This window comes from Balaenoptera acutorostrata, chromosome 5, assembly GCF_949987535.1.
Source record: "Balaenoptera acutorostrata chromosome 5, mBalAcu1.1, whole genome shotgun sequence".
In the NCBI taxonomy this organism is placed as follows: Eukaryota; Metazoa; Chordata; class Mammalia; order Artiodactyla; family Balaenopteridae; genus Balaenoptera; species Balaenoptera acutorostrata.
The window spans coordinates 27,617,624-27,644,594 of NC_080068.1; the positions used below are offsets into that span (position 1 = coordinate 27,617,624).

A 26,971-nucleotide genomic window follows, 5' to 3' on the forward strand; every position below is an offset into this window, starting at 1 on the left:
CAGGTCTAACTGCACAGAAGTAATCTGGGGTGATACAGATCTCAGAAACAACCACCGTCAATCAAGCACTCGAGCCTCCAACTTCCAGTCTCTCGATCACTGGCTGTTTAGCTTGACCTGCGTTCATTCATGTTCTGGCTCTACCACTAACTCCATGTGTGACCCCGTGCCAACTAGTTACCTAGTCTAGACGTGTTCTACCATAAAAACGCTGGTACAGAAGTAGGTGACCCCCAACATTTGGACTCCACAGTCAGAGGAGATCCCAGAGCAATCCAACTGCAAGGATTAAAGTCAGACCTCTAGTCAGATAAGGATAAACACCGAAAATGAAATACTCCAAATCCTTCCCCTGCAAAAGGTTCAGCTAAACACCAAAACACGAAGGAAAATTTACCAGACAACTGACTAATTAACCAATCAGCTATAGCCAACATTAACTAGATAAATATAAACTACGCATGAATGCAGCAGATGGAGAAATTAATCAAGTCTCCTTTTAGGAACGGGTCCGTAGGCCCCACACGGTAGGGCACTTCATTTCATGTATTAACAGCCTAGAACCCACAGAAACGAATCCAAGACAGCAGACAACACAGCACTGCCGAGAAAAGAGTTCTGCAGCTCCTTCTGAGACAAGCCGTCTCCAGGCTGATCCCCTCCCACGGGGAGCTCTGCTCTGCTAGGGGGCTCCACCTTCCACGCGTGGCCTCCTCTCCGCCTTTCAAGCAACTGAGGCAGACAGAAGAAGAGCATCATCCCCATTCCATACGTGAGAACAGCTGGGCCCAGACACCCTCAATGACTTGCCCGGGGCCATAGAGATAAAGAGTGCAGGAGCGGAACTTCAAACCCAGACCTTCCACCTACTTCCTCAGGGGAGCGCTTTCACTAGGCCGTTTCCCGAATATACTCACAGGGTTAAACCACTGCCAATTAAAAGGAAAAGCAAGCAAATACTGGAGCCTCAATCACCACCAAAAACAAACTGTATGGTACTGAAAATGCCACTTCTTAAAACAGTGAGATTTAGTAAACCTTAGGTTATTGACCAACAGGATAAGAGTTAAGATGATTTAAATGGTAATAATTTAAAACAGTATTAACTTAAGTAACTTAAAATAACTTGAAAATGATAAAATGTAAATACCTTTACACCAAGATTGAAGAAGAATCGAAGAATGTTCTTATCTGAAAATAAGTAACATCATCACTCACTAAAATTATATATTCACAAAAAGCTTTTGTTCATTATCCTCAAATGACATATAGTTCTAAGGACAATTTTGCCTACTTGGATTGTTTTTCTCTAGCCTGTGATATAAAACATATATTAAAACTTGTAATATAACCAACACCAGACTCTGTTACTGCAGGGTAATTCCAGAGTCAACATGCTTTATCTAGTCTAACATCCATGCCCCAAAATGACTTAAATTGAGATTTTTATGACTAAACTTAAATCTGTGCAAAGAAAACTCAGGTGCTCACTGCATTTCTTTTTTAAACTTCTCTGTGGGGTTTAAAATATTATGAAATAAAAAAGTTGGGGGTAGGAGTAAAAATCAACATAAACCTAAATCATTAACAAGATTAGTAGGATAATACTAGCTCAGGTATTCATTTGACATTAGCCGGTTATCCACAGACACAAACATCAAACCACTGACTAATAAAAGAAAATCATCCACAAAAATCCAAGTAAAGAGCACAGAGAGTCACTACATTACTCCTTCAGTTTTTCAAATAGGAAATCTTGCAAACTGAACTTTCTTAAAAAAAAAAAAAAAAAAAGACGAATCTAAAAAGAATTCCTTAAAAAATATATACTATTGCATGCACTACTATAACGACAGCTATTATGTATTCTATTCATTCTCCTCTCCAGTTTTTTCATGGATGAAGTAACATGAGTAGTTCCAAACACCAAACCACTGATGTGGAAACTCAGTACTGTTTAGTTATCTGGTTAGTAACACTATTAAGATTTAATTCAAAATGGTTTCAGACTGTTTTTGAAAAAATGACAGGGGCAGGGGAGTAAGGGGAGGGGCTGCTGCTATAAATAATAGTTTATATATTACTAAACATATAAAAACACACACCAATCAAACAGAAGCTGAAACAGGAGTGATGAGCGACTAACAGCTGAACCTCTGCTGTCCTCCCCAAGCAAGTCCTTTGGCTTCCTCAGCAACATGACCTCTGTCCTCTACTTACATTTCTCACTGAACCTGTACCAGTCCTTAGTAAATAAAATCAACTTGAACTCGGAGAAGGAGCTCACCTTTAGGCAGGTCCTCCCCAGTGTGACATAGTGAATAAGGCGGTGCAATGGCTCGGTCTCCCTTTTCGTTACAAGGAAACCCAGGATAGAGTGGGTCTTGGTAAAGGCTCAGTGTCTGAGGCAAAGGCATCAAGGGCTGGTTAACGGCCTGTATTGACACAGGAACTGGAGAGGGTGTTAAATGAGCTTGGGACACAACAGAATCAGGTCCAGTGGTCAGAGTCTGTGTCACTGACAGAACAGGAATTTGAGCAGGGACACCTACAAAAGAAAGGGAAAGGAATCAAAAGCTATAAAGAGGTAAAAATAATTCTCTACAAATATAAGTTTACATTAAGCTAAAAGGCGAAGAATGCTATAAAACTGTACAGCTAGTAAAACGGTGTGTGTTTAAGCAATCTAAAGAAGTACTAACGTCAACCAAACACGCTCCTGGACACAAAGGAGGAACTAAGCGCCCAGAAAACAAGCTTTGAGTCAGTATCTTCTAATAACAGCTCTTATGAACAAGACACGGAGCCGGGCAGAGAGCTGGCCCACGGGGGTGAACACTGCGCTGCCAGCACTGGGCAAGCAGAGCTCACACAGCTGCCCCCGAGACTGGGAGGGCGCACGTCACACGAGCACCGCAGGCAGCTGGGAGCAGAGCAGGGCTCTGGGGGGCTCCACACGCCTAATCCCGCTCGGAGCGCAAGCTCACACTCAAGAATTTCAAGACCTGGAAGGCTTTTGCTGGTGGACTCACCGAACTTTTAAAATTTTTATCTAACCTGTTGGTCCAAAAGTTGTAGGTTCACTTGGCCAGGCTGGCACAGTGGCTGGTAAAGAAGGCACGGCAGGAGTTAGATGTACCTCTGGAGACACTAGAAGGGGAGCTGGATTGGACAGACACACATGTTCTGCTGGCTTCTTCAAGAAGAGGGGGTGGAAAAAGACGAGAGTTCATTTTGCTTAACACTAATTCAACCACCACAGGTACCTTGAGTTGCCTGCCTTTTACACACAACTGTGGTTTCTACATACATGGTCTTTCTTCTGGTCTTAGAAATGAAAGAAAAGAACACAGTAGCTGAAAACTCCATACTAACAAATGTGATCCTAACCAGTGATTTGCCCACCAAAAGTCAGAGAAGTCACTGGCAGGGTTAGAAACAAACTACAAAGCAACCTGAACACAATGCTCTTAAGGCAAGAAAGCAAAATCATTGAAATCACCCTGAAATTCACAAGTTTAGAAGCTCCTCACACAAAGACTTAGCATAAAACTGTACACTTTCCACCTGACACGAAGGATGTAACTGAAAGGCAAAGGACAAGAACTTTCTCTGCTCCTGTATTAGATCAAGAACCAAAATCGTCTGCGAGAACTCAGGTTCCTTCATCATTCAATCTGTAAATTGGTGGTATTGCACTTTAGATGTATATTTTTCTAATCTCTTCAATCATTACATTGCCTCCCTTCTATGAAATAACTGTTAAGCATGCAGAGTTGTCTAACTCTTTTTTAAAGTTTTGAAATAAAACAGAAATTCATAATCTCCCTTCAAAAATCTCATTTTCAAGCCAACTCACCACAAAGGCAACACAAGGTGCCAGATACAAACTTATTCAAAATCAATTCAGAAGAATGGCTTCTATGTCCAGACAATGGTGATTATAAAAATAACATTCCATTAAAACTTGAGAACATTCTAGACTAACCAAGAACAGAATGAGAGAAAAATCCTAATTGTATTCCAAATTATGAAACTAGATAGAGTAAATTCTCCCATTTCCTGTATTTTCTGTTTTTTAATGATGACAGTAAGAGTTAAGAAACCCAGGGAATGGAGCATTCAATGTCAAATGCTACAATGTACTTACTTGTTCTGTAGGAGGTGGGCACTCTAATTTCTTTGACGGTGATGTAATTCTTGAACATTTATCATTGCTAATATTCTTTGGAAGCACCAAAAAAAAAAAAAAAAAAAAGCATACTTGTGCCTTTCAAAGACCCACATTCTGGGGTAACATGGCCGCCTTTACAGCCCAGCCCACCCTACTCGCACCTGCCTGAACCCCTCTGACGACCAACTACTCTTTTCCATTGTACCTGGGCTCCAACAGGTAGGGGATTTTGCCTCCACATCTTCATCACATCAGACTACTGGGCAGTTTTTATCGGGGGCATGGTTTCAAAACAGCACTTTCCCCTTACAAATCTCAATCTACTATAGAGTAATGGAAAGTAAAAGCTAAGCTATGTTCCACCAATTCAGATAGGTCATCGTAAGGTACCCTTGAAGAAACGGTCATAATTTGTGAGTGAATTCTCCTCAAGCACTGTAATTTTTTCTCAATTTTCTTCTGCTTTTCTACTTCCCTAACACTTTGTTATAAAATGATGAAATCATCTCCATCTCCTTCTACACTATCACAATGTTAAGGAAAAAGAAAGAGACGCAATTAGTATTTAAAACGTTTACCTCCAGTGTGCCTGGCTCGGGCTTTTTATCCAAGGGAATATGTCCATGGACAGAGTCTATAACAGATCAGAATAAAAAAGACGGCATCGTTCACTAGTTAGGTGTGAAGACACAACAATAAAACGTGAAGACAGAGAAAGCCAAAAGTACCATTTGAACCATGTTTAGTCAGTGGATAATAGAGTTTTCAGAATAACACAATGTGCTTTATGTAGCTTGAGTCAATGATTCTCTACAACAGTGAGACGTGACAGTACATTGCTTAATCATTTAAAAAGTAAGTTCTTTTCCCCATGTCTGACTTTAAGCCAGAAACAGATCTCTCGCATCTGCTTTCAAATGATGAAATAACATACCTTTATCTTTTCTTTCTTCGGTGTCCATTCTCCGCCTGCTTCCTTTTCTATCGCTTCCATGTGATGATTTTCTCTGGACGCCTGGGTTGCTACCCTGAGAAGCTGACTGGCTGACTGATGAGCTCTTAAAATAAACAAAACCCAACACTTTGGGTTAGAGATTTACTCACAAATATATGAACAAAATCTTCTAATTAACCTTACTCTTCATACATCTAACTAAAACTCTCAAAATTCATAGCCCTGTATCTTTATACTTCCCAAACTACAAAAAAATAGGACCTAGGGTTCATATTACATACTCTATAGTAATCGGCTTACTAATAAGGTAATCAGACACTTTGGCCTAAATTAGTACGACGACTTCTTCGTATGCCCATACTTCAGGAAGCCACCCTGACCAAACCTTCACTTTGCAACTTACACTTCCATTCTCTGCACAAAGAATAGCACCCTTCATACCAACCTTCAAAAGCAGCCATAGCTGAGCCACAGCCCTTGGTGGGGGAGAAACACCCAAGTGCAAACGGGCAGATACAGTGCACTAGGACGCTTACCACTGACACGCTACTGTCAGCAAATCACCCAAGCTCCACGTGAGCTCCAACTTCTAACTGGTGAAACATGGGGATTGGAATAAGCCTGGCTTCTCAGCTAAATCACCACTGAAGGTCTCTCCTCTTCTAGCATCTGTGAGTAAGTGCTGCACACGGCTGAGAAGAGGACCTCAGCCCTCTGTGGCAGGCGTTTTCTACAAGACAAACCTGAGTCGCTATCAAGTCCAAGACAGGATCAAATGCCTGTTTAAAGACAATGAGTACGAAGACCCCATTTTAACAATCAAAACATTTCACAATCTATTCCCACATTACAGTAGTTGTTTCTCCCCATTCACTAACCGAAAAGAGGACAAAAAGCTGTGAGTAGAAGCTTAAATGATTTGTAGTTTTTTATTTTCTAAATATTATGGAAAAATAACATATCACAGAGATAAATATACTGAGACTAAAGACCATGCCTAGTTCACATATGAATTTGGGCATTTCTTCCAGTAATTCCTAAACTCCAATCCCTGTGCCAGACTGAACTATATATATACTGTTCCAGGTCAGCTGTTTTCAACTGAGCATCTCATACCTCTAAAGGATCCAATGGAGGCCAGAGTACAAAAAATTGAGTGTGTGGGGCTTTAATGTTTTATACTGGTATAAATATATATACCTGTATACATATTATACATATTGAGATATATATATATATATATATATATATACGCCAATATATGTATCATACATATGATATATATATTGGGTAGCATCCTGTAACATTCCATTTTGTTTGTTTAACCCACTGTTAAGAAAGTGTTCCAACCACCACTCTCCATCACAGGTCATTCGGTATCACTTACCGATATTTCAGACCATAGGCACAGGGCGCCCAGTGCCCCCAAACTCAAGTAGCTAACCCTTGCCCTGTGCTGTCAATGACCCCTCCTCACACAGCATTTAGTTCACTCTACACAAGAACTGTTTTCCCTTCTGACTCCCCCAAAAGAAGTAAGAAACTTAAAGGTAGGGAACACTTGTCTCATCAGAGAAGCATCCATCACAGCCCAGCGTCTGACACAGGGAGCAAGGGTAAAGCCACGGGGCTGCATGTACTACCACCTCCAACAGTGACCACTCTGAACAACAGCTCTTATTTGTATGTACTAGGTTAATCTTGTCCTGGTATGTTTAATAAGGAACACTGAAAAAGAGTTTCCCGGTTTTACAGATGTATCTCGTTAACTGAATCATGAACCTCTACTGCTTAGGGAAAGTTACTGGTTTTTGCTAGCAAAAACAAACGAGTTTCGGTTCAAAAGAAAATACTAGGGATTCCCTGGTGGCGCAGTGGTTAAGAATCCGCCTGCCAGTGCAGGGGACACGGGTTCAAGCCCTGGGCTAGGAAGATTCCCACATGTCGCAGAGCAACTAAGCTCGCGAGCCACAACTATTGAGCCCGCAAGCCACAACTACTGAAGCCTGTGTGCCTGGAGCCTGTGCTCCGCAACAAGAGAAGCCACCGCACAGAAACAAAGAGTTGCCCCCGCTCACCGCAACTAGAGAAAGCCCACGTGCAGCAACAAAGACCCAACGCAGCCAAAAATAAAATAAATTTTAAAAAAAGAGAGAATACTAAACTTAAAGTGAGATAACCAATTTATTACTTGCCTCAACTCTGCCACCAACTAGAAATATCTTTAGACCTCACCTTAATCATGAAGATGAAAAGGAGGGGTAGCTGCATAATCACCAAGGTATCTTTCAGTTTAAAAACTATTAGTCTACCATTTAAAACTATGGCTTAATACAAAAACTATATTAAGGAAGACTTCTGAAGGATAACTTTTAAAATCCCTTTTTATATACATACGGAGAGGGCTGGGAAAGCCTGTTCATCCCTGTTCTGAATCTCATAGAGTAAACGAGATTCTTCTATAGCTTGCTTCTCTCTGCGCTCTTCTGGAGAGAGGCCGAAATAGTTAGATTCTCGAGTCGTGGCATCGAAATCCTCAGCTCTCTCACGATCAGGTTTCCTGTCAAATAAAACATTCTTGTGATGAAAAAAACAAAAAGACAAAATGTACTGAGTACCTAAAATAATACAAAACAACGCTTTTAGCAATTCAAATATTTGACCAGTTTAGCTACACTGTGACATTACAGAACCTTTAGCTGCCTGATTAATAAATGTTTAGGAAACAGAAGTCCCTGGAGCATTAGGCTACATTTCAGAGTCAAGAAGACAAACTTAAAATAGGGTGGAAAGAAAAGAAATATATAACTGACTTCCAAGTGATACAGGAATCACTGAGATTTTTCTTTTCATCAGGGCATAAATGTAGGCACTGTATATTTCTTTACGCCATATTCCAATACTTTCATAAGAATTCTCTTTCAAAAGAAAGGGAAAGTTAGGCCTCAAAAGCACTCTAGTGCTTTTAGGTTTAGGTTTTACTTAGTTTAGGCCTCAAAAGCACTCTAATTTTCTGTTCTAAGTAAAGGACAACATTCAAAGAGACACCACGACCATCTTCCTGCTTTTTAAAGACACTACCAAGGGAGGATGAAAGGTGAAAAGAAGAAAAACATGCACCAGGCTAGATACTAACTACGATAAGACTGCTGTCATTTCAGTAAGTTTGGTCAAAGAAGGAGACAAAAAAATTCATGAATAGAGTCTAGTAGCCTATAACATAACCCTAACATTTTTATATGAATTAAAATTATTATAGGCAATATAAATACTATTTCTACACTGTGTCTAATAGTTCCACAACAGTGGGAAATGAAAACCCAAAGCCAACAGGGAAAATATATTGAAGAGATGCAGCTCCCTAAAAAGAGCGGGAAGGATACAACTGATACCATCTGATTCTCCGACCTCTGAAATAAAGAACGGCCATTTCATGTCCTCAGTCCCACTTAAAATCACATCCTAATTCCAATGGGGCACACGTCAACCCCAGAGTATTAGGGAAAAAAACAGGGGAGCAAACCTGCACCCTCAATCTTAGACCAGTCCTTCTCAAACCCCAGTGGTGAAAGACTCCAAAGATGACTCAGCTAGTGCCAGGAGTCTCCAGAAAGTCAATGCTCCCTAACCTCTGCGCCCCATCACCCGAAGCCCACACCTCACCCTCACGCACCACAGAGAACCTCTCCCCTCCTGAGCCTAGCGGGAGGGGAAATATTCAGCACGGACACGCCTATCATTTTCGGCACCTGCATGATGAAAGCATACATGGCAATCCTGCTTGGTTTTTGTTACACTTTGTTTTGTTTTCTCCAAAGGAAGAGACAATATCAATGAGAAAGAAATTTAAAAAGCGAGCGGTCATGAAGGTCTCATGCCCAACATCACTGCTCTTTCTATTCTATAATGAGAATTCCAAACTAATGTGTTAAATATTAGAAATGAAGTCAAAATTCTAATGGACTTAAATCAACTGGAGTGTTAGCTATAAAATTCTAAATTTTGACTAGAATTTTTTAGAATCTTACTTTAAATATTCAACCATCAGCAGTCTCTAAATTTAAGACACTAGTAAGATTCATTCTCACTCCCACAGGCTAGAAGGCATACTAACTGCAAGTACAACTACGTTCGTACATAATCAATCACAGTGCCAAAAATTCTCCAAAGCTTTATGTCTATGTACTCTCCACTGCCTTCTGCCATCGAGTGTTTTATACACCAAGTAATAGGTAGCTAACACATAAACAAGAAAAGGACCGCGTCCGTCTGATCATTCTAATTCCTAAGAGAATGGACAAAACACTAGAAACACTCTGGATAAAAATTCAGTTTGTGGTAAACAAAAGTGTATTTAAATTAGCCATTTGGTAGTCTGTGTATGTTCTTTTTTTTAAACTTTAAGACATTAAAGAGTATCCTCTGTTCAAGAGAAAAAAAGGCTCTTCTAGTCTACTAAAAAATGAGAATTTTATTAAAAAAAAAAAAACTCATTTCTGTCCATGACCTTCCTATACTGACTTCACATTTTTAGGTTTCCAAAGCTAATATTCAAAGTAAGTTAGTCCTCTTAGGTACCTTGCCTGTACTGGGTAAGATACCACCAGACGCTAGTGGAGTCTGGTCAATGTCCGCACATCAGACTTCAGCCGCAACTAGGTGATTTAGCGACGTAAGTATTATCTGCTGGGGGAGGCTAACCCACCGTGGGCCCCGAATGCCCCTGCACATCGTTACTGGGTGTGCCAAGAACACACGGCCCTGATTACTCTGTACCCAGGCCATTTCTCAGGGTTGTGTATCTAGTGACCACCCTTGAGGGATGAGGGAATTCTTTCTTATGGTTGATTTTTAACCATCTGTTCTCATTAGAACTTTTGGATAACTGGATTATGAATACATATGTACTTTTTACGCACATATTAGCATCCCTTCAAGGATACACAAGAATCTGTTAACACTGGATGCTAGACAACTGGGACAACAGGGATACGAAGGAGAATTATCAGAACAAACTTCTCAGTGTTTTGGATTTCCAACAGTATCAATTAATTTGCTATCCTGAACAGTTGGCTCAATTAAAAAGAAAACTGTAATGGATGTGAAGTACTGGTATTTGTTATGAATTGAATTGCGTCTCCCAAAGAAGATACGTTCAAGTCCTGACCCCTCGTATCTGTGCATGTGACTTTATAAATAGGGTCTCTGCAGAAGTAATCCCATTAAGATGAGATCATAGCGGAGTAGGGTGGGCCCTAAACCCACTATAACTGGTTCCTTACTAGAAGAGACACAGACACCCAGGGAGAACACCACGTGATGATGCAGGCAGAGACTGGAGTGATACATCTACAAGCCAAGGAACGCGAAGGACTGTGGACAACACCAGAAGTAGGAGAGGCCTGGGACAGACTCTGCCCTAGAACCTTCAGAGAGGGCACGGCCCTACTGATACCTTGATTTCCGACTTGCAACCTCCAGGACTGTGAGAGAATACACTGCTGCGGTTTTAAGCCAGCCTGTGGTACTGTGCTGCCGCAGCCCCAGGACACTACACAGTATTGGTACCACGTCAGCCTAAGAACCTACAACTCTGTCTTAAAGATGTTACATAAACTGTCTTTAATGACAAAATGTTAAGTGCGTTCCCAAGAAAGGGGAATGCCCAAATGCCAACAATAAAGAAACTGAAGACCAGAGCTTAGCAAGCACATAAGCACATGCTACCGCTGTTCAGATGATCGGGGAGATCAAGCTCGGACGGGGACGGTGAGCCACAAGCACCCACAGGAGACGTGGCCAAGTTCACAGGAAGAGGACAGCCTCCACTTAAGACACACCTTCTCAAATAAAGCTCCTCCAGAGAATATAAGCTACTCCATAGCTCCATAAGCTACTCCAAGGAAGGGCAGATGAGGGAAAAATTTAAATCCACGGCACAGGAAACTATGACCCTGGCGTTCATCTGCCTCTGCATATTCAGTCAGAATGCTAATTCATGATCACAGCAATCTGTTCAGTATTAAACACATTACAACAAACAATCCAAACTTGTCGGAACAAAGTAGGCTGACCATTCTGGTTGATTTAAGTTCCTATATAAAGAGGACTACCCTCACCCTGCAAGGAATTAGGGCTGCCGTTTGGAATTCAGTATTTAACACATTACAAGCTACCGGAAAACTCTGAGGTGCCAGGTTACGATCTAAATCATTTGAAAAAAGTTACTCACAAAGATGTCTGACCCTACCAAATTACTTTGATTTGTTTAAACAGAGTTATAAAGAACTGAAATCCTCACGTTATTCTATCAACAATGCTTTTAATGTCACGCTGTAGACAAGCATACGAACAAAAACTGTAACTTTTTAGAAGCACGTGACACAGAGAGTAAAAGAGATGCTTCTCACTTAGTTTCTAGCTCTCCTGCCTTCGGGACGGTTACCTCGTGGCCTGTGTGGGTGTCCTGCTCAGACTTCTGTGCTCACCGGAGGGCTTCTGAGACTGCGGTGCTCCAGAGTGGCTGGGGGGCGCGCGCTGCCTCAGCCCCGGAGGGTGCTGCAGGCGAGGTGGCAGCGCGGGCGGGGCTTTGCCTGGCTTCGCCGGGGCCTTGGGCCCTCTGTAGTCCGCATCTGTGGCAAGAGCCAAACTGCCTCGTAATCTTCCCATTATGGACACCCCCAAGCACCGTCCCCTCCCCAAAGAAAGGGTAACCTGGCGTGCTCCTACCACAATGGAAATTCTGTCCGGAAGGAGGTTTTTTCATCTTCTTCCCTGCCACCGTGTTCCAGCTTTCTGAGGAAGGCGGTCTGAGGTTCTTCGGGGAGAGTCTTTAAAAGGAAGGAAAAGACTTGCAGTAATTTATCGTGCTCCCCCAAGACTATCCACTTAAGTATTCTGCATAAATATTTTACTTTCAGTTTACCTAACAATTCCCAGGTTTAGTTCTTATATTAAAAACACATTAAAGTACAAAGCATTTAGCAACCCAGATGTAACTCTAATCAAATAAGATGACATATTGGGCTTCCCGGGTGGCGCAGTGGTTGAGAATCTGCCTGCCAATGCAGGGGACACGGGTTCGAGCCCTGGTCTGGGAAGATCCCACATGCCGCGGAGCAACTGGGCCCGTGAACCACAATTACTGAGCCTGCGCATCTGGAGCCTGTGCTCCGCAATAAGAGAGGCCGCCATAGTGAGAGGCCCGCGCACCACGATGAAGAGTGGCCCCCGCTTGCCGCAACTAGAGAAAGCCCTCGCACAGAAACGAAGACCCAACACAGTCAAAAATAAAAATAAATTAATTAATTAAAAAAAAAAAAAAAATAAGATGACATAAATCAAAAGCAGATTTTCTAACCTACAAGGACAGAAGACTAAAAGGCCGTAATCATAACCTAAGCAAAAGATTAGATAAAGAAGGAAAGACTATTACTCTGTGAGATGTGATGAAAGTACTGTAGCTTAGGATGGGGAAGGGAGGAGTCTTTACTGTGTTAGAGACACACAGAGGCATCTATGTGTCTATGAGAAATGGTGTGATGTTTGGGATTTGCTTTCAAATATTCCAATTCCACTCGCATCTTTTTTTTTTTTTTTTTTAAGTAATTGATTTTTTTTTAAAATTATTTATTTATTTATGGCTGTGTTGGGTCTTCGCCTCTGTGCAAGGGCTCTCTCCAGTCGCGGCAAGCGGGGGCCACTCTTCATCACGGTGCGCGGGCCTCGCACCATCACGGCCTCTCTCGTTGCGGAGCACAGGCTCCAGACGCGCAGGCTCAGCAGCTGTGGCTCACGGGCCTAGCCGCTCCGCGGCACGCGGGATCCTCCCAGACCAGGGCCCGAACCCGTGTCCCCTGCACTAGCAGGCGGACTCCCAACCACTACACCACCAGGGAAGCCCCACTCGCATCTTTTTTAAAGGGGTTAGGGAGAAGAGATTAGAAAAGACTGCCAAACCTGCTGTTAGTTGTTAAAATAGGGTGATAGTTAAATTGGGGTTCACTGGACTATCCTCCTCACATATGTGTATGTTTGAAATTTTCCACAGTAAAGTTTAGGTGTGATTTACTCCCTTTTCCTCTAATAAAGGCAGCAGCAACTGAAACAAAAGTTGCTCTAAAGTAACACTGTATAATAGCAAGTATTTCACTCCTCCATCAGACAATCATTTACTGAAGACTGCGAGCAAGGCAGCAATGAATGAAATTAGAAATGAATGTGGTCCCTGTCCTCCAAAGTCCCCACTTCACAGCTACAATACAGTTAATTTTCCAAACTGCCTTAGTGAAGAACGGCACATTTTCAACAGTCAGCAACAAAACAAATATTTTTTATTTAAACTACCTTAACACGGATAACACTAAATTTGAACTCAAACTATTTTTCTGCAAGATCTAGACAAATATATTTCTCTACACACAGGCAATACATTTAACTGAATTTGCAAATACACAGGGACATTTAGAAATGCTCACGATTACGTTAGGCTAAGTGGAAGAGACGGTGAATGAACACCTTAGCTGAAGAGCAGTACGTACTTCTTTCCAAGTTCTTCGACCAAAACTGGCCCGTTCTCAGAGTGAACCCCTTGAAAGTCTGCATTAGAAAATTTTCCATTGTGATCCAACCGAACCTGTTGAACGATGCCACAAAGAAAAATCAGTCACCTGATTCTTTCGCATCAACCATCAGTTTTTAAACTGTTATTTCATTTTCAACTAAAGAGAAAAAGAACATATGTAGTTAAAAACAAAACAAAGTTCAAAAGGTACACAATAATATTGTCTCTGACCTCCCAGACCTATGTACCTCCATCCAAAATACTTCTGTTTACTCTTCCAAGTTTTTTCTAAATTGTCTTGGTTCTGAAGGCAGGGCTGCGGTACCGCACACGCCAGGATTCCAGGCCCCGCTCTTCTACTTACCAGCAATATGACCTTGGGCAAGTGACTTATCTCATGCTTCAGTGTCCTCGTATGTAAGATGGGGCTAATTATAGTACCTACATCACAGGACGCGTGGAGGTGGAGTGAGGTACACATGGTGTATATAAAGGACGCCAGCCCGCACACAGCAACCCACTCAACAAAGGAGGACAACTATTATTAAAATCACTATTGTCTCCTCACTTTTCCAGTATTTAAAATATTGTCACACGTACATGTGGCCTTTTTCTCCCTAGAAACAGATGCGTCATCTCTTCTCTGACATACGATTGGTTGTTACACAACAGCAACTGCTAACAGGAGGACAAGCCTTTAGGTCTCCTCCTGCAGTCTAACGGCACACCCTGCACAGGGCACCGCCAACCACTGCGCCAGGAGCCTGGCGGACACGGCCCTGCGTGAAGCCACGTCCTCCTATCAGGACAGCTGGCCCTCGGCATCCGCGGGGGACGGGTTCCAGGACCCCTGGATGCTCGACTCCCTTACGTAAAATGACACAGTACAGTCAGCCCTCCACACCCAGACGCAGAGGAACGGCCGGCCAACTGTGGATCAAAGTCCTCAAGCCGAGGTTTCGTCCTTCAGTCACAGCAGGACACTGCTTTCCTCTCTTCCAGAGTTTAAGAATAAAAAATACTTTTCTGAAGTTAGTTTTTATTAAAAGTTTAAACTACATTTACAAGCTTGCTTGAGTAAATAAAAGTCACCTTTGAGTCGCAGCAGTTTCCGTAATAAATTTCAATTAAATTTTATCCAAGTGAAATAGTCAAGTGGTAGAAATAGAAAGAAAGTACTCTAAAAAGGAAAAAATTAAAACAAGTACCTGCTTTACCATCTACCTTATCAACAGCATCTGCTTCACAAAAGCAACTGAAATCTCAAAGCAAATATGCTTGATTTAAAATAACAAGTAACATAATTTTAGCGATGCAGCATAAAACAAGCAATCTTACTCTTCTCTACTGAGTGGGGTTAGGGAGGGAGGCAGTGCCCTAAGCCCTGGCTTTAGTCTTCTCTTTTGTTCTGTTCCAAGTTCCCCAAATCTCTACAGTAAAAGATTCCCCAATTCTGTTCTGTGATTAGGGCACATTTCTGACAACCCTGAAAGGAAGAACCTAAATGAATCGTATCCTCTTCTTCCTCTCCTTTCAAAATACCCCCCAATCAGAACACTATTAAAAGTTCTTAAGGTAAAGTCTGTCACTGACCTCCAGAAATAATCCTGGTCCCCCAGCCACTTTTCACAAACCACTCTATCACCAAGGAAACAAGTGTTTCCTCCACAAGTCAAGAAGAAATGTTTGTCAATGGCTATTTTAAAATAGTTTTAAAAAGGCAACACTTTTTGATGAAGACCATTTTTGATGAGAACTATCTTCCAAATAACAATTATTTTTGGTGTGTGTGGGTTGTTTTTGTTTTAGAAAGAGTAATATCTTTTCATAAAGGTTTCTCCAGTCTTGGCATTATTAACGCTTGGGACCAGACGATTCTTTGCTGGGGGTGCCGTCCTGTGCGTTCTAGGACGTCTGGCATCAGGCCTGGCCCCCACCTGCTAGATACCAGTCGCCCCTTCCCTGCTGTAACAGTAAGAATGTCTGCAGACATTGCTAAATGGGAGGTAGGGGTGCAGAATCACTCCACATAAGAAACACTGATCTAACACAACCTTCCCCCTTAACGATCAACAGTTTTAAGCCCAAAGCAGCAGCTTATTCAAAGTAAATGGCAAAAATGTCTCTTACTGTTCACTTTCTTATCTCTATCCAACAAAAAACTGTGTATTATCAGAATCTTCCAGGATGCCTTCCATAAACCAAATTGGCCTATAATGTCAAGTCTGAATCCATTTCAATAATTTGTCAACTGTAATGAAAGTATCTAAAAATCTAAAACGTTACTGTTACTTCTTTGAAGCAAGTAATATCAAAGACTAAATTGTTTTAAAGATCATGTGATGGGACGCCATGGTTTTAGATATAGTTGACTTTGGTTAATGTATTCAAAAGCTAAATATTTATAGCTATTAAAATGTACACACAATATATTCTGAAATCCCAAATTAACAACACATCCAAACTTGAGCTGTTTTCTTGATTCCTATTACAATAAATAAAATTTCAAGTAAAATCTTCTCTTCCTCTACATAATCACTTACTTGGCATTTGTCTCCAACTTCATACTGTAAGCCAGCAGCAATGGAATAATCATGTTTTTGTTGAGCTGTAAAGAATATCAGCATTATATCAAGTTGACACAATCATTTTCAAGGGCCTCAAAGCAAAGTTATGGAAAATACACAGATTTTTTAACTCACCTTGTTTAGACTTCAGCCAAATTTCATATTCCACATTTCTATAGACTGCTGGACTGAGTGACTTAAGAACCTTTCTAGACAAAGGAAGGCTAGGAGAGTTCCCATTGCTTTTCGGGTGCTAAATAAACAAAGCCAGGAAGTCCAATCAACACAGAAATGCTTTTAAGACATGTTTGAGATATGTATAAGAGTAAAATCAAATGAAGAAGAAAACTTTAAAAATTTAAGAGGTCACCAAAAAATGTCTTACTAGTAGATGATCCTGACTCTATTGAAAATGTACCAGAAAAGAGAAAAAAAATTAAGACTATAAATTTATATACTTTCTTATATTGAAGAGGTAGTTAAAAACCATTAAATAAAAATACCTGATCACTTGACAAAGATTTAAATCCATTCACATCATTAACAGTGGTAGTTTTACTCCTACAAAGGAAGAAATACAGCCATCATTAGGAGTACAAAAATGTTTACATGCAATTAACTTGTTCTAATGTCATATAAAATCTCAGTTATATTCCAAAAAGTCAAACCTATATATATTCCAAGGAGCTCAAACAAGTTTTAGTGTAACTGTGCGTATATACATATACATATATATATGTATATATGTACATGCGTGTATGTGTGTATGTATATAGGTCAAAGATTTTTATCAGTAATTCTTACTGACTCAATCATCAAGAAGAGAGAAACAGAAATAAACTATGAAATTTGGGTTGGTAGAATAATTGAGTTCATAAAAACATTTAATGTAAAACTTTCCTTTCAAAATATAGATGAGTCTCCATTAAACAAAATAGTCCGCTACAACAGATATACAATCAGGTAAGAGTAGACACCAACTAAATAAGTAATCAGTATGTTAAATGTTGCTAAGTGCTCTGGGGGGAAAAAATTAGTCTTGAGACCTAGGATCAAACAATAAAAAATGGGATGAAAGAAGATGTCTTTTTGAATAAAGAATTAAATGGGATGAGACAGCAAACCATACGGCTATTTAGTATTGCAAGCAGAAGGGGCAGCAAGTGCAAAGAGCCGGGGGTAGGCAAGAGGCTGGACAAGTTGATGGCAAGTTGAGTGGGTGATGAGGTGAGAGGCTACCTGTACTCTCCTGTTGTATAATTCCTCCTCCTTAATAAATCAATGTCTAGTCTTTAGGACAATCTCCAAATCTATACCCTTCAATGCAGCAATATTTAAGAGACCCCAAGTATTTAGAGTCTGGACTAAAAAAGCACCCTAATTTCTAATACTTCAGGATTGCTCAATATGAATGTGAAAAGATCCAGGCACAGGAGCATAGTGCCTGGATATTACACACTATGCCTATCTATCTTGCCATGATTATGCAGCATTCTTCCCTAAATGAAGCTTGGTCCTCCCTAAGCCAGACATGACACAAGTAAAAGGAAATCCTAATAATGCAAGAAAAAATTCATTAGAAAGGCTTCCATGTTCCAAGGGCTTCAATAATATAGTATAAAAAGGAAAACTGATCATTACAATGAGCACACACACCATCCCTGGTAAACTTCTCCAGCTTACTAGCCTCTACTCCACACTTCTCCTACTTCACCTGCCAGCTGCCATCCCAGACCCAGCTGTTGCTAAAACTGCAGCAGCAACCAAAGGGCATCTGCTGGAAGTCCCCACACACCAAGTAAAGTTAATAAGCTACAACAAGCTAGTTATTCATTCTCCCGCAAAATTCCCCTATGCTCAATGACATGCCTTAATCATACTAGGCACCTGGAGAAAACCATGCAACAGAATCTCCATCTGCGCAAAGTTAATTAGTCTATTCTAGGATTAAACTTACAATGGCAGAACCAGATTTTAATCTCATTTCTTTCTTATGTAAAAATGGTAGTCAACCAAATTTTCAATCAGGATCTACAATTTAATTCAAGAAACGCTGGGAATTACAAATAGAGATATATTTAAGTGTTTAATAAAGAATTAGATATCCTGAGGCTTAATTTCATTTTTCTCTAGTTTCACAGTATGTGACACCAAGAAGGGTACTTTCATACTCTCATACAAAAGGAATGATATACTTTTAGCTTCACCAAGAATGAAATAGGTTGGTTCTTATAAAATACAGAGTAAACTTCTTAACATCACTGATAAAAACTAATATACGTTGGACACTCTACCTAGGAACTAGGCTGTGCATTCTACGTTATCTCACTTAATTCTTATAAATTCTCCACTTTAAAGAAATACTGATATATCCTCATTTTATACCTATAAATTGAGGCTTCTCAGTGAATTTAAGTAACTTGCCCCAAGTTCAGTTAGTTGGCAGGAAGCCAGGAACGAAACCAGGTTAGGATGTCCACAGCCCAAGCTCTTAACCACTACCCTATATGTCTTAAGTGGAAAAGAAAAATAAGCTGCAGACTCTAAGTTAAAAGGTGTTTATTTGCAACATAAACAAAGGCATTATCCAGAGCTGTTCACATACTTATACCCCAACTTGGGATTTTTATTATATAAAAAGAAAAGGAGGAGGCATTATCTAAGAAAGAAAACAATAAAAGAAAAGTCAAGGAAATCAAAATGGCCGTTTTCATCACTGCACATGTAAGCAATTGACAGGTTAACCTTAAAATTTTAGAATATACACACATATAGGCAGGACCAAATCTATTTCAGAGATATGTGCATCACGATTACACAGAAATAGATGCTTAGCAAAAACAAACAAAGAAACAAACAAAATCAACTTTCAAAACAAACAGTCCTATAATAGAAATGAGATAAAATTAGTGGCAGGAGAAAAGAAACTTACTGCATAAGTTTCTGTATTGCTGTATTTTAGGAATACCGTAATACCTCAATGCGTGAGGCTACTCCTGCAGAAACATTTACTGAACTGCTTCCTTGTATGGCACTACAAAGGTATTTTAGGACTGAAATTCACTCTTACTTGCAACTGTCATCCTCTGAATCTGATATTTCACTGTTGTTTTCCTCAGCTACTTCAGAGGTGTCCAGTCCCATCAAGATTTTACTAACATCAGTTTTAAATACCTTCTCATACAACAATTCATAAAGCAGAGCTGCAATTAACAAAAGAGAGATGTTACACAATATTAACTCACTTTACGTTTTAACATAACATTGAGATTGCCCGGGCTTCCAAATCCTAACTAAATACCTGTAACACCTTATGAGCAATAACACAATTTAATCAGAAAGTTACCTAGATAGAGAGGAACTAGATGTCTGTCTTTGCAGTTAATTAGTTCAAAAATCATTATAGAATATACTGACATTTTTAAAACTAACAATAGCACAAAAAGGTATCACAACTTTGAACCAAGTATGATAAAATTAAACACGCACAGTGACCAACGACTACATCCCACACACTGTGCTAAGCCTTTACACACCACCTTCACATTTAATGCCAGCACAGTGAAATGTTCTTATTCTAACTGTACACATGAAGAAACTGAGAACTAGAGATGTCACACAACCTGCCCAACCTAAAGAGGCTTGGATGGAAAACCTAAGGAACATTAAGATTGCTAGAAAGAAGATAACTTTTCATAATGGACTAAAAAGAAACCGTTGTAAAATGTATTCTCAGCAGCCACTGAAGCATATTTAGACAACTTCTTTGCTTTAAAGAAAGAAGAAAAAAAAACACAAACTCCAGAGAACATAGAAATATATATTACCAAACATTCAAAACCTACACGTGGGAGTTCAGGACTCTCACTTGGTTTAATTACAGTGAACCTTACCCAAACAAGTCCACGAAGAATTCATCGACAATGGTGCCCACCCCCTAAACGAGTCCCCAAGAGACCCCCTTTCTCACAGACCACCTTGCATCCATCCCAATGTCATCCGAACCGCAGGTTCTGAGAAGTACAGGAAAGGTAGGCGCCATGAGCTGTCCTTCCCAAAGCTGAAACGTCCAGATTTTGACTAGCTGGGACAGGCGGAGGACATAGCCCAGGATACAGACGGCTAGACTCCCATGTCTCAAATAGATCAATTTAAAATTTTACATTACACGTGTCTTTACTGGTCACCCCCAGCTAAAGAACAGAGGAAAAATGCCCATCACATGCCCAGCACCACTGCTTTGTATGAGTCATGTGCACTTGGTCATAATAGATGATAAAGGAGATAAAGTAAGAAGGCAGGAAGGAGCTACCACAGCAGTAATGCTCAACTGGGGAAGGAAGGGGTATTTTATCCTCCCAGGAAATACTTGGCAAAATCCGGAGACATTTTTGGTTTTCACATGGGAGAGAGAGCACTACTGGCATCGACAGAGTAGATACTACTAAACATACTACAATGCACAGAACAACCCCCCAAACAAAGAATTATCTGGTCCAAAATATTAAGAGTGCCAAGGTCAAGAAACCCAGGTCTAGAGCCAAATACGATCAAATACTTGATTTCCTCTGTCATTTAGATTTTCAAGCTATACACTAACAGCTTTAAAAACACATACAAATCCTTATTACTGAAATTAATTACTGCAAGAAAAAATAACTTTGTATTTACAAGCCAAACTCTAATCTATACTAGTGCTTTTTCCTACTGAAATAAGTTTTTATTATAGTATTAACATCTTTGGTAACCTAAGGCTCTCAGAAATATATTTTTACAACAAAACAGTGTATTTGCCCTGACTTGTTTGCATTAAGACTATAATGCTTAGGAAGAAAATTTCCTATATAAGCACAAGGGTGATTACTTACACTGACACATAGCAGAGCTCTCTTTATACTTTATGGGATAGACAATATCATAATGATTTCCATTTGAAAAACACAGTAATACCTGAAAGGGAAAAATAAATACACTTTTCAGCCCTTCATATATTACATTTACCCAGTAACTTACATCTCTAATATCTCTGAATTACTAGTAAATAAATTTCCTAGTAGGAAGTGAATATTTTAGAAGTAACCTAAAGCTCCAATGTGGTCAACTATGGTACATCCATATGCTGAAATGTTACACAGCCAATGAATCAAAAGTTCCTAGTGACTTGGGGAAATGCTTATGGGATCACAAAAATCACACACAATATATGAAAACAACGTGATTTCAACTACCTAAAGATGAGGGTGTTAAAAGACTGTAAGAAAATATTCTAAAACCTTACTTTAATAATGCTTACCTGTAAGAAGCAGAATCAAAGGTAAATTTTTTCTGCTTTACAGTTTTAAGTACCTTCTAAATAAGTCAATCACTTATGTGTACTGTATCTGTATATATGTCTTATGTGTATTAGCTTATGTGTATTAGCATAAGTCAATCACTTATGCTAAGAGAAATACATACTGATTTTGCTTAGATTATGTCATATTCCAAAAATTATACTGGAAAGGCCAGATCCAGAGCCAAGCACCTTGGAAACCTGCAAGTCCTTATAAAGGTCTATTTCACTCAGATACCTGCCCCCTTACCACCATTTGCATGGTGATAAGATACTTCAACTTGGCCTGGATGATACCAAAACAAAGTTCTCTAATAATGAATCATGTTTTTTTCCCCTTTCTAGACTTCACACCATTTTTCAGTTGTTTCTGCTTTGTGACTAAATAATAGCACCTTAGCCAGTAAATTGTCTTTACAATGGGAAATACATCACAATTACCAAAGTATTTGTGGATGCAATCGCAGAACTCATTTTCACAAGTTATATTTCTATTTAATGTTTATATTGATGTAAAACAGTAATAGTCTAATTAATCACATACACTACTATCTCAATTTTTTTTCTCTAGTAAAATGTTATGATAAGAGTTCAACATAGTGATTTGTGGGAAAAAACAAATACAAAATAATGTAACTCATGGATGATTAATAGGAACTTAAAAAAACTCAAAAAGTCACTTAAAAATTATAGCTTAGGCAGTCAAGATGGCAACTGAGTGGCTCTTTTACTTAAATCCTTTAGAAACACTTAGAAAAATTCTTACCTTTTCAGGAAAATTATTTTCAGTTACTTGTGAAGGAGAAACATTTGGTTCCCGGTAAATTATAAAATCTTTCCTGAAAATAACATGTAGAAATTACTTCTGATGAAATATATTTCATGAATTGAGATTTAATCACTCATTCATTCATTCACTCAAGAGCCCAGTATACACCAAGCAATATTCTAGGCACTGGAAATAGAGCAGTGAACAAGATAGTAATGGAATAACTAAGCTGTGACATACTTATATAAAAGTATCCTCGTAAAAAAATAAAATTTTAAACGTAATTTGCATATATGTAACTTCAGATATAATTCTAAAAGTAGACCTCAAAACCAGAGGAATTGTGAAGATGATATTTATAAGGACATTTCAAAAAGAAAAAATAGAGCATTCACCTGCTCCGCTAATGGGCAAAAGTTGTTAAATTGACAATATAGTGTTTTGCCTTTGTTCTAGGGGCCATTCAATGCTACCAGCCTTGAGAGTAGGAAATCATTTCTCTAGAAGGCTGATAAGTGATATAGTTTATAGGCCTGGAAAAATTTTTATATTCCATTTCAAAAATATTTGGAAAATTAAAATCTCTATACATTGATACCTAAATATCAAAATCTAACTAATGCAATTAAAAAAGCAAAACATTAGAAAAGATGCTTTCACAACCAAGGCATAAAACTGCTTTGCTATTTTAACAACTTGACTACAATGGAACATGTTAATTTCCCACTGACTTTATTTTTGTTTACCTACATTATTACAGTGCTCACCTGTACATAAGAGAAAGGGCACTTATTTCCACTTGTCCAACCCATTCCTGTATTGAACAAAAAAAGTTGGCACATAAATGTCTCCTACTTTTTACAATACCTTAATACATATCTTTATACGATATACCTAATTAGCTAGAAAAGCTCATTAATATTGTTAGTATTGTGAATGCTATAATAACATATACTAAAAAGCAGCCCAAGTTTCTGTCGCAAAAATCCTTAGTAACAGAGCTAGAGTAAGAGTTCCTATTGATGTGGCAAGGTGACGGAGTAGTATCTCTAAGTTGAGAACCTGTTAAGGCAAAGACTCTGCCCTCCAACCTAGCACCCAGAACAGAGCCTAGCACATGACACGTGCCCGGAAAACGGGATGCGGACTCGAAGCAGAACTCAGGAATCAGGAAGGATGAAAAAGGGCAGGTCCCTTCTCTTCAGGATGATTGAAGGTACAAAGAAAGCAGTGTCCCAGCAATCACTTTAACACGTGGTAGAAGTTCTAGTACTAAAGGAATCTCTTTTAAGTCCTTAAGCTTTTCAGAAGGAAAGGGCCAGTATATACCAAAATTTTAAATATCCATATACTCTTTGACCCAGCAATTCAACTTGTATAAATCTATCCTAGGGAGTTCGCTGGTGGTCCAATGGTTAAGACTCTGTGCTTCCACTGCAGGGGGCACGGGTTCGATCCCTGGTCGGGGAACTAAGATCCTGCATGCTGTACAGCACAGCCAAAAAGAAAAAAAAAAAAACCTATCCTAAAGAAATATTTCATGGGCTTCCCTGGTGGTGCAGTGGTTGAGAATCTGCCTGCCAATGCAGGGGACACGGGTTCGAGCCCTGGTCTGGGAAGATCCCACATGCTGCAGAGCAACTAGGCCCGTGAGCCACAATTACTGAGCCTGTGCTCCGCAACAAGAGAGGCCGCGATAGTGAGAGGCCCGCGCACCGCGATGAAGAGTGGCCCCCGCTTGCCGCAACTAGAGAAAGCCCTCGCACAGAAACGAAGACCCAACACAGCCATAAATAAATAAAAAATAAATAAATAAATAAAAATTAAAAAAAAAAAAGAAATATTTCATATGTCCACAAAAGTGTATATAAACAAGCATGTCCACTATAGCTATTTGTAATAGTTTAAAAAAATTTTTTAAAGATAGCCCCAAGATTCCACTAATAGATAAGGAATAATTAAATAATTTTATGGTTCATCCAAACTATGTATGGAAGCATCATGCAATCATCAAAAAGAATGATGAACTGACTTGGAAAGATCACTCAGATTATTCTGTGTAAAAAGTAAGTTGGTGAAATAATCCTATTGTGCAAAACAAAAAATATATATATTCATAGGAAGAGGTCTGGAAGGATATATCCCAAGTTGACAGCGGAGACAGGAAATTCAAGATGAGGGACATGTAAAGATTTTCACTCTTCATTCTGTATTAAATCTTTCACCGTGAGAATGTATTCCTAAACTACTTGTGAAATTAGTAAAGACTTAATACCAAGAGTTACTAAAAATAATGAGCTATGGTAAATGAACGCTGCCACTTTCTCCTTCAAAGAAAACAAATTTGAGATAAGGAAAGATTTTAAGAGGATGGTTTGATCTCTCAGAAAAGAATCATCTTTCCCCCAGAGACTCTGCACTTTAATAGTTCTCAAAAGTTGGCTCTGTTTTTCAAAATGAAATGCATGCCATTTATCAAAAGAGACTTCTTAAAGTCGGGCTCCGCCTAACAATCCCAGCTTCCCATAAGCCGCTACAAGAGACACCCTCTGGTATAGAGGAAGTCCTTCCCTGAAACCAGTCGGCTTACATCACAGACACAAGCTATATCCACCTTATGCAGCATCCACATATCCACTTTAGAAAATGGAAAATTATTCTACTAGTGTCAACAAAATACCACCTCTCAAATAATGTACCACTGTATAAATATTTAATCTTCAGAATAAATTCTGTTGTAGTCTGGTTAAGTACACATATCTATCATATGCGATATATGATATATCTTCTTGTCTATCGTTATCTTCTTGTCTTCTCTAACCAGGGTCAATTTCTAATTATTTAAAAAAAAAAAAATCTACGTTCTATCAGTGTCCTCTACCTTAAGGCCATAATTTTATTTACTCAGCACTCTGTAAGATGTTTAATCTACTTCCTCATTGTGGGTAAGAGCACAGCGTGTCTACAAAAATCTACTTTAACGAAAGAACTACACTGTATCAAAAAAACTAATTTAAATGTTCTTAAATAGTCATCAAAGCAAACTTTTGTTCCCCAAAAGACACTGTTAAGAACACTAAAATACAAGATACAAACTGGAAGAAAATACTGAAGAATATATATCCAGTACAGAATTTATATTCAATATAAAGTACTCTTATAATTATAAAGTACTCTTAAAAAACCAATGTAATAAAAAAAAAGACAAAATCTATGAATAGACATTTCACCAACAAGGATATATGGATGGCAAATAAACACATGAAAAGATTCTCAACATTACTAGAGAAATCCAAGTTAAGATCACAATGAGATACCACTATACAACCACCAACACAGCTACAATTTAAAAGGCCGAGCATACTGAGTGTTGAGGAAGATGTAGAGCAATTGCAATTCTCATATATTGCTAATGAGAAAGCAAAATGGCATAGCCACTTTGGAAAACAGATTGGCAATTTCTCATTAAGTTAAACATAAATTTACCATATGATCCAGCAATTCCACTCCCAGTAGTATTAATCCAAGAGAAAAGAAAACATATGCCCACAGAAAGACTTGCAAGCAAATATTCTTAGCAGCTTTAATCGTAACAGCCGCAAACTGGAAAGAACTCAAGTATCCATCAACTGGTAAACTGCTAAACAAACTGCAGTACATCCATACAGAGAATGACCACTCAGCAATAAAAAGGGACTACCGATACACACAACATGGATGAATCTCAAAATGTTTCCATTATGCTAAGTGAAAGAAGCCAGCCATATAAGACTATAAACGATACCATTCCATTTTTTTCCGTCTAGAAAAGGCAAAAGTTAATACATCAGTGGATATGGCGGAGGGGGGGATTAAGTGCAGAAGGGCATGAGAAACTTTGTGGAGTGATGGAAACGTCCTATACGATGTCTGCTGGCGGTCACACAACTGTATACGTCTGTCAAATTCCATCAAATTATAAGCTTAAAAATTTATAGTATGTCAATTTCACCTACGTAAAGCTGACAAAAATATATTCTTGCAAAAAGTTCGAGGCATTTTTCAAAATGTTCCACTGGTATTTTTAAGTAAAAGGAGAAAGATGCTTTCTCTGAGAATTGGATGAAGCAATGGAGTTTACCCATCAACTATATTTCTCTTTTCATTTCATACATTCCATGTATCAGGGAGAAAGAGAAACAAAGGAAGACAAATATTTATTGCTAATAACGAAGAACAAACGACTGTCCTGTTTGGCAGGTACCCGAAACACCTGGAAGTTTGAGCGGATTGGGGAGGGGTGCCCTAAGGGTAACAAATCTGGCTGGCCAGCACCCTGGGAAGGAGACACCTGTCCCACGTGCTCAAAACCGCAGCAACCTGCCCTCCCCCCTCCTGCAGACCCCCCCATCAGTCTCAGTTCAGTTCACACTGCCTCATTTCCTCCCTCTGTCCCCTTGTCTCCACTCCCACTATGTCTCTGCTATCCTTTCTCGGACCCCTCATAGCCCAAGAGCCTGAACTGCTGCACAAAGATTACTATAAAATGACACTGTGGGGTTTTTTCTGATTAAAAATTAATAAACGGTCTTTGTTGTTTCCTTCATCTTCTACAAAGGAAACAAAAATCAC

At 39.3% G+C, this 26,971-nt stretch overlaps 1 protein-coding gene across 4 annotated transcripts in view; it reads right to left on the reverse strand.

Moving 5' to 3' along the window:
* OTUD4 (OTU deubiquitinase 4) overlaps positions 1 to 26,971 on the reverse strand; it is a 42,103-nt gene that overhangs the window by 5,304 nt on the left and 9,828 nt on the right. For 2 of the 4 annotated variants that reach the window (XM_057547084.1, XM_057547083.1), the window contains 17 exons: positions 23,128 to 23,174; positions 22,358 to 22,430; positions 21,128 to 21,209; positions 19,330 to 19,462; positions 16,763 to 16,820; positions 16,395 to 16,512; positions 16,236 to 16,300; positions 13,670 to 13,764; positions 11,859 to 11,959; positions 11,575 to 11,761; positions 7,527 to 7,689; positions 5,109 to 5,232; positions 4,753 to 4,808; positions 4,151 to 4,225; positions 3,058 to 3,196; positions 2,288 to 2,548; positions 1,151 to 1,191 (listed from right to left, as the gene is read on the reverse strand). In XM_057547084.1, coding sequence (XP_057403067.1) covers positions 1,151 to 1,191; positions 2,288 to 2,548; positions 3,058 to 3,196; positions 4,151 to 4,225; positions 4,753 to 4,808; positions 5,109 to 5,232; positions 7,527 to 7,689; positions 11,575 to 11,761; positions 11,859 to 11,959; positions 13,670 to 13,764; positions 16,236 to 16,300; positions 16,395 to 16,512; positions 16,763 to 16,820; positions 19,330 to 19,462; positions 21,128 to 21,209; positions 22,358 to 22,430; positions 23,128 to 23,174 — 1,818 coding nt within the window. The remainder of the gene's footprint in view (positions 1 to 1,150; positions 1,192 to 2,287; positions 2,549 to 3,057; positions 3,197 to 4,150; positions 4,226 to 4,752; positions 4,809 to 5,108; positions 5,233 to 7,526; positions 7,690 to 11,574; positions 11,762 to 11,858; positions 11,960 to 13,669; positions 13,765 to 16,235; positions 16,301 to 16,394; positions 16,513 to 16,762; positions 16,821 to 19,329; positions 19,463 to 21,127; positions 21,210 to 22,357; positions 22,431 to 23,127; positions 23,175 to 26,971) is intronic. The other 2 variants (XM_057547086.1, XM_057547085.1) reach the window with 2 other exon arrangements.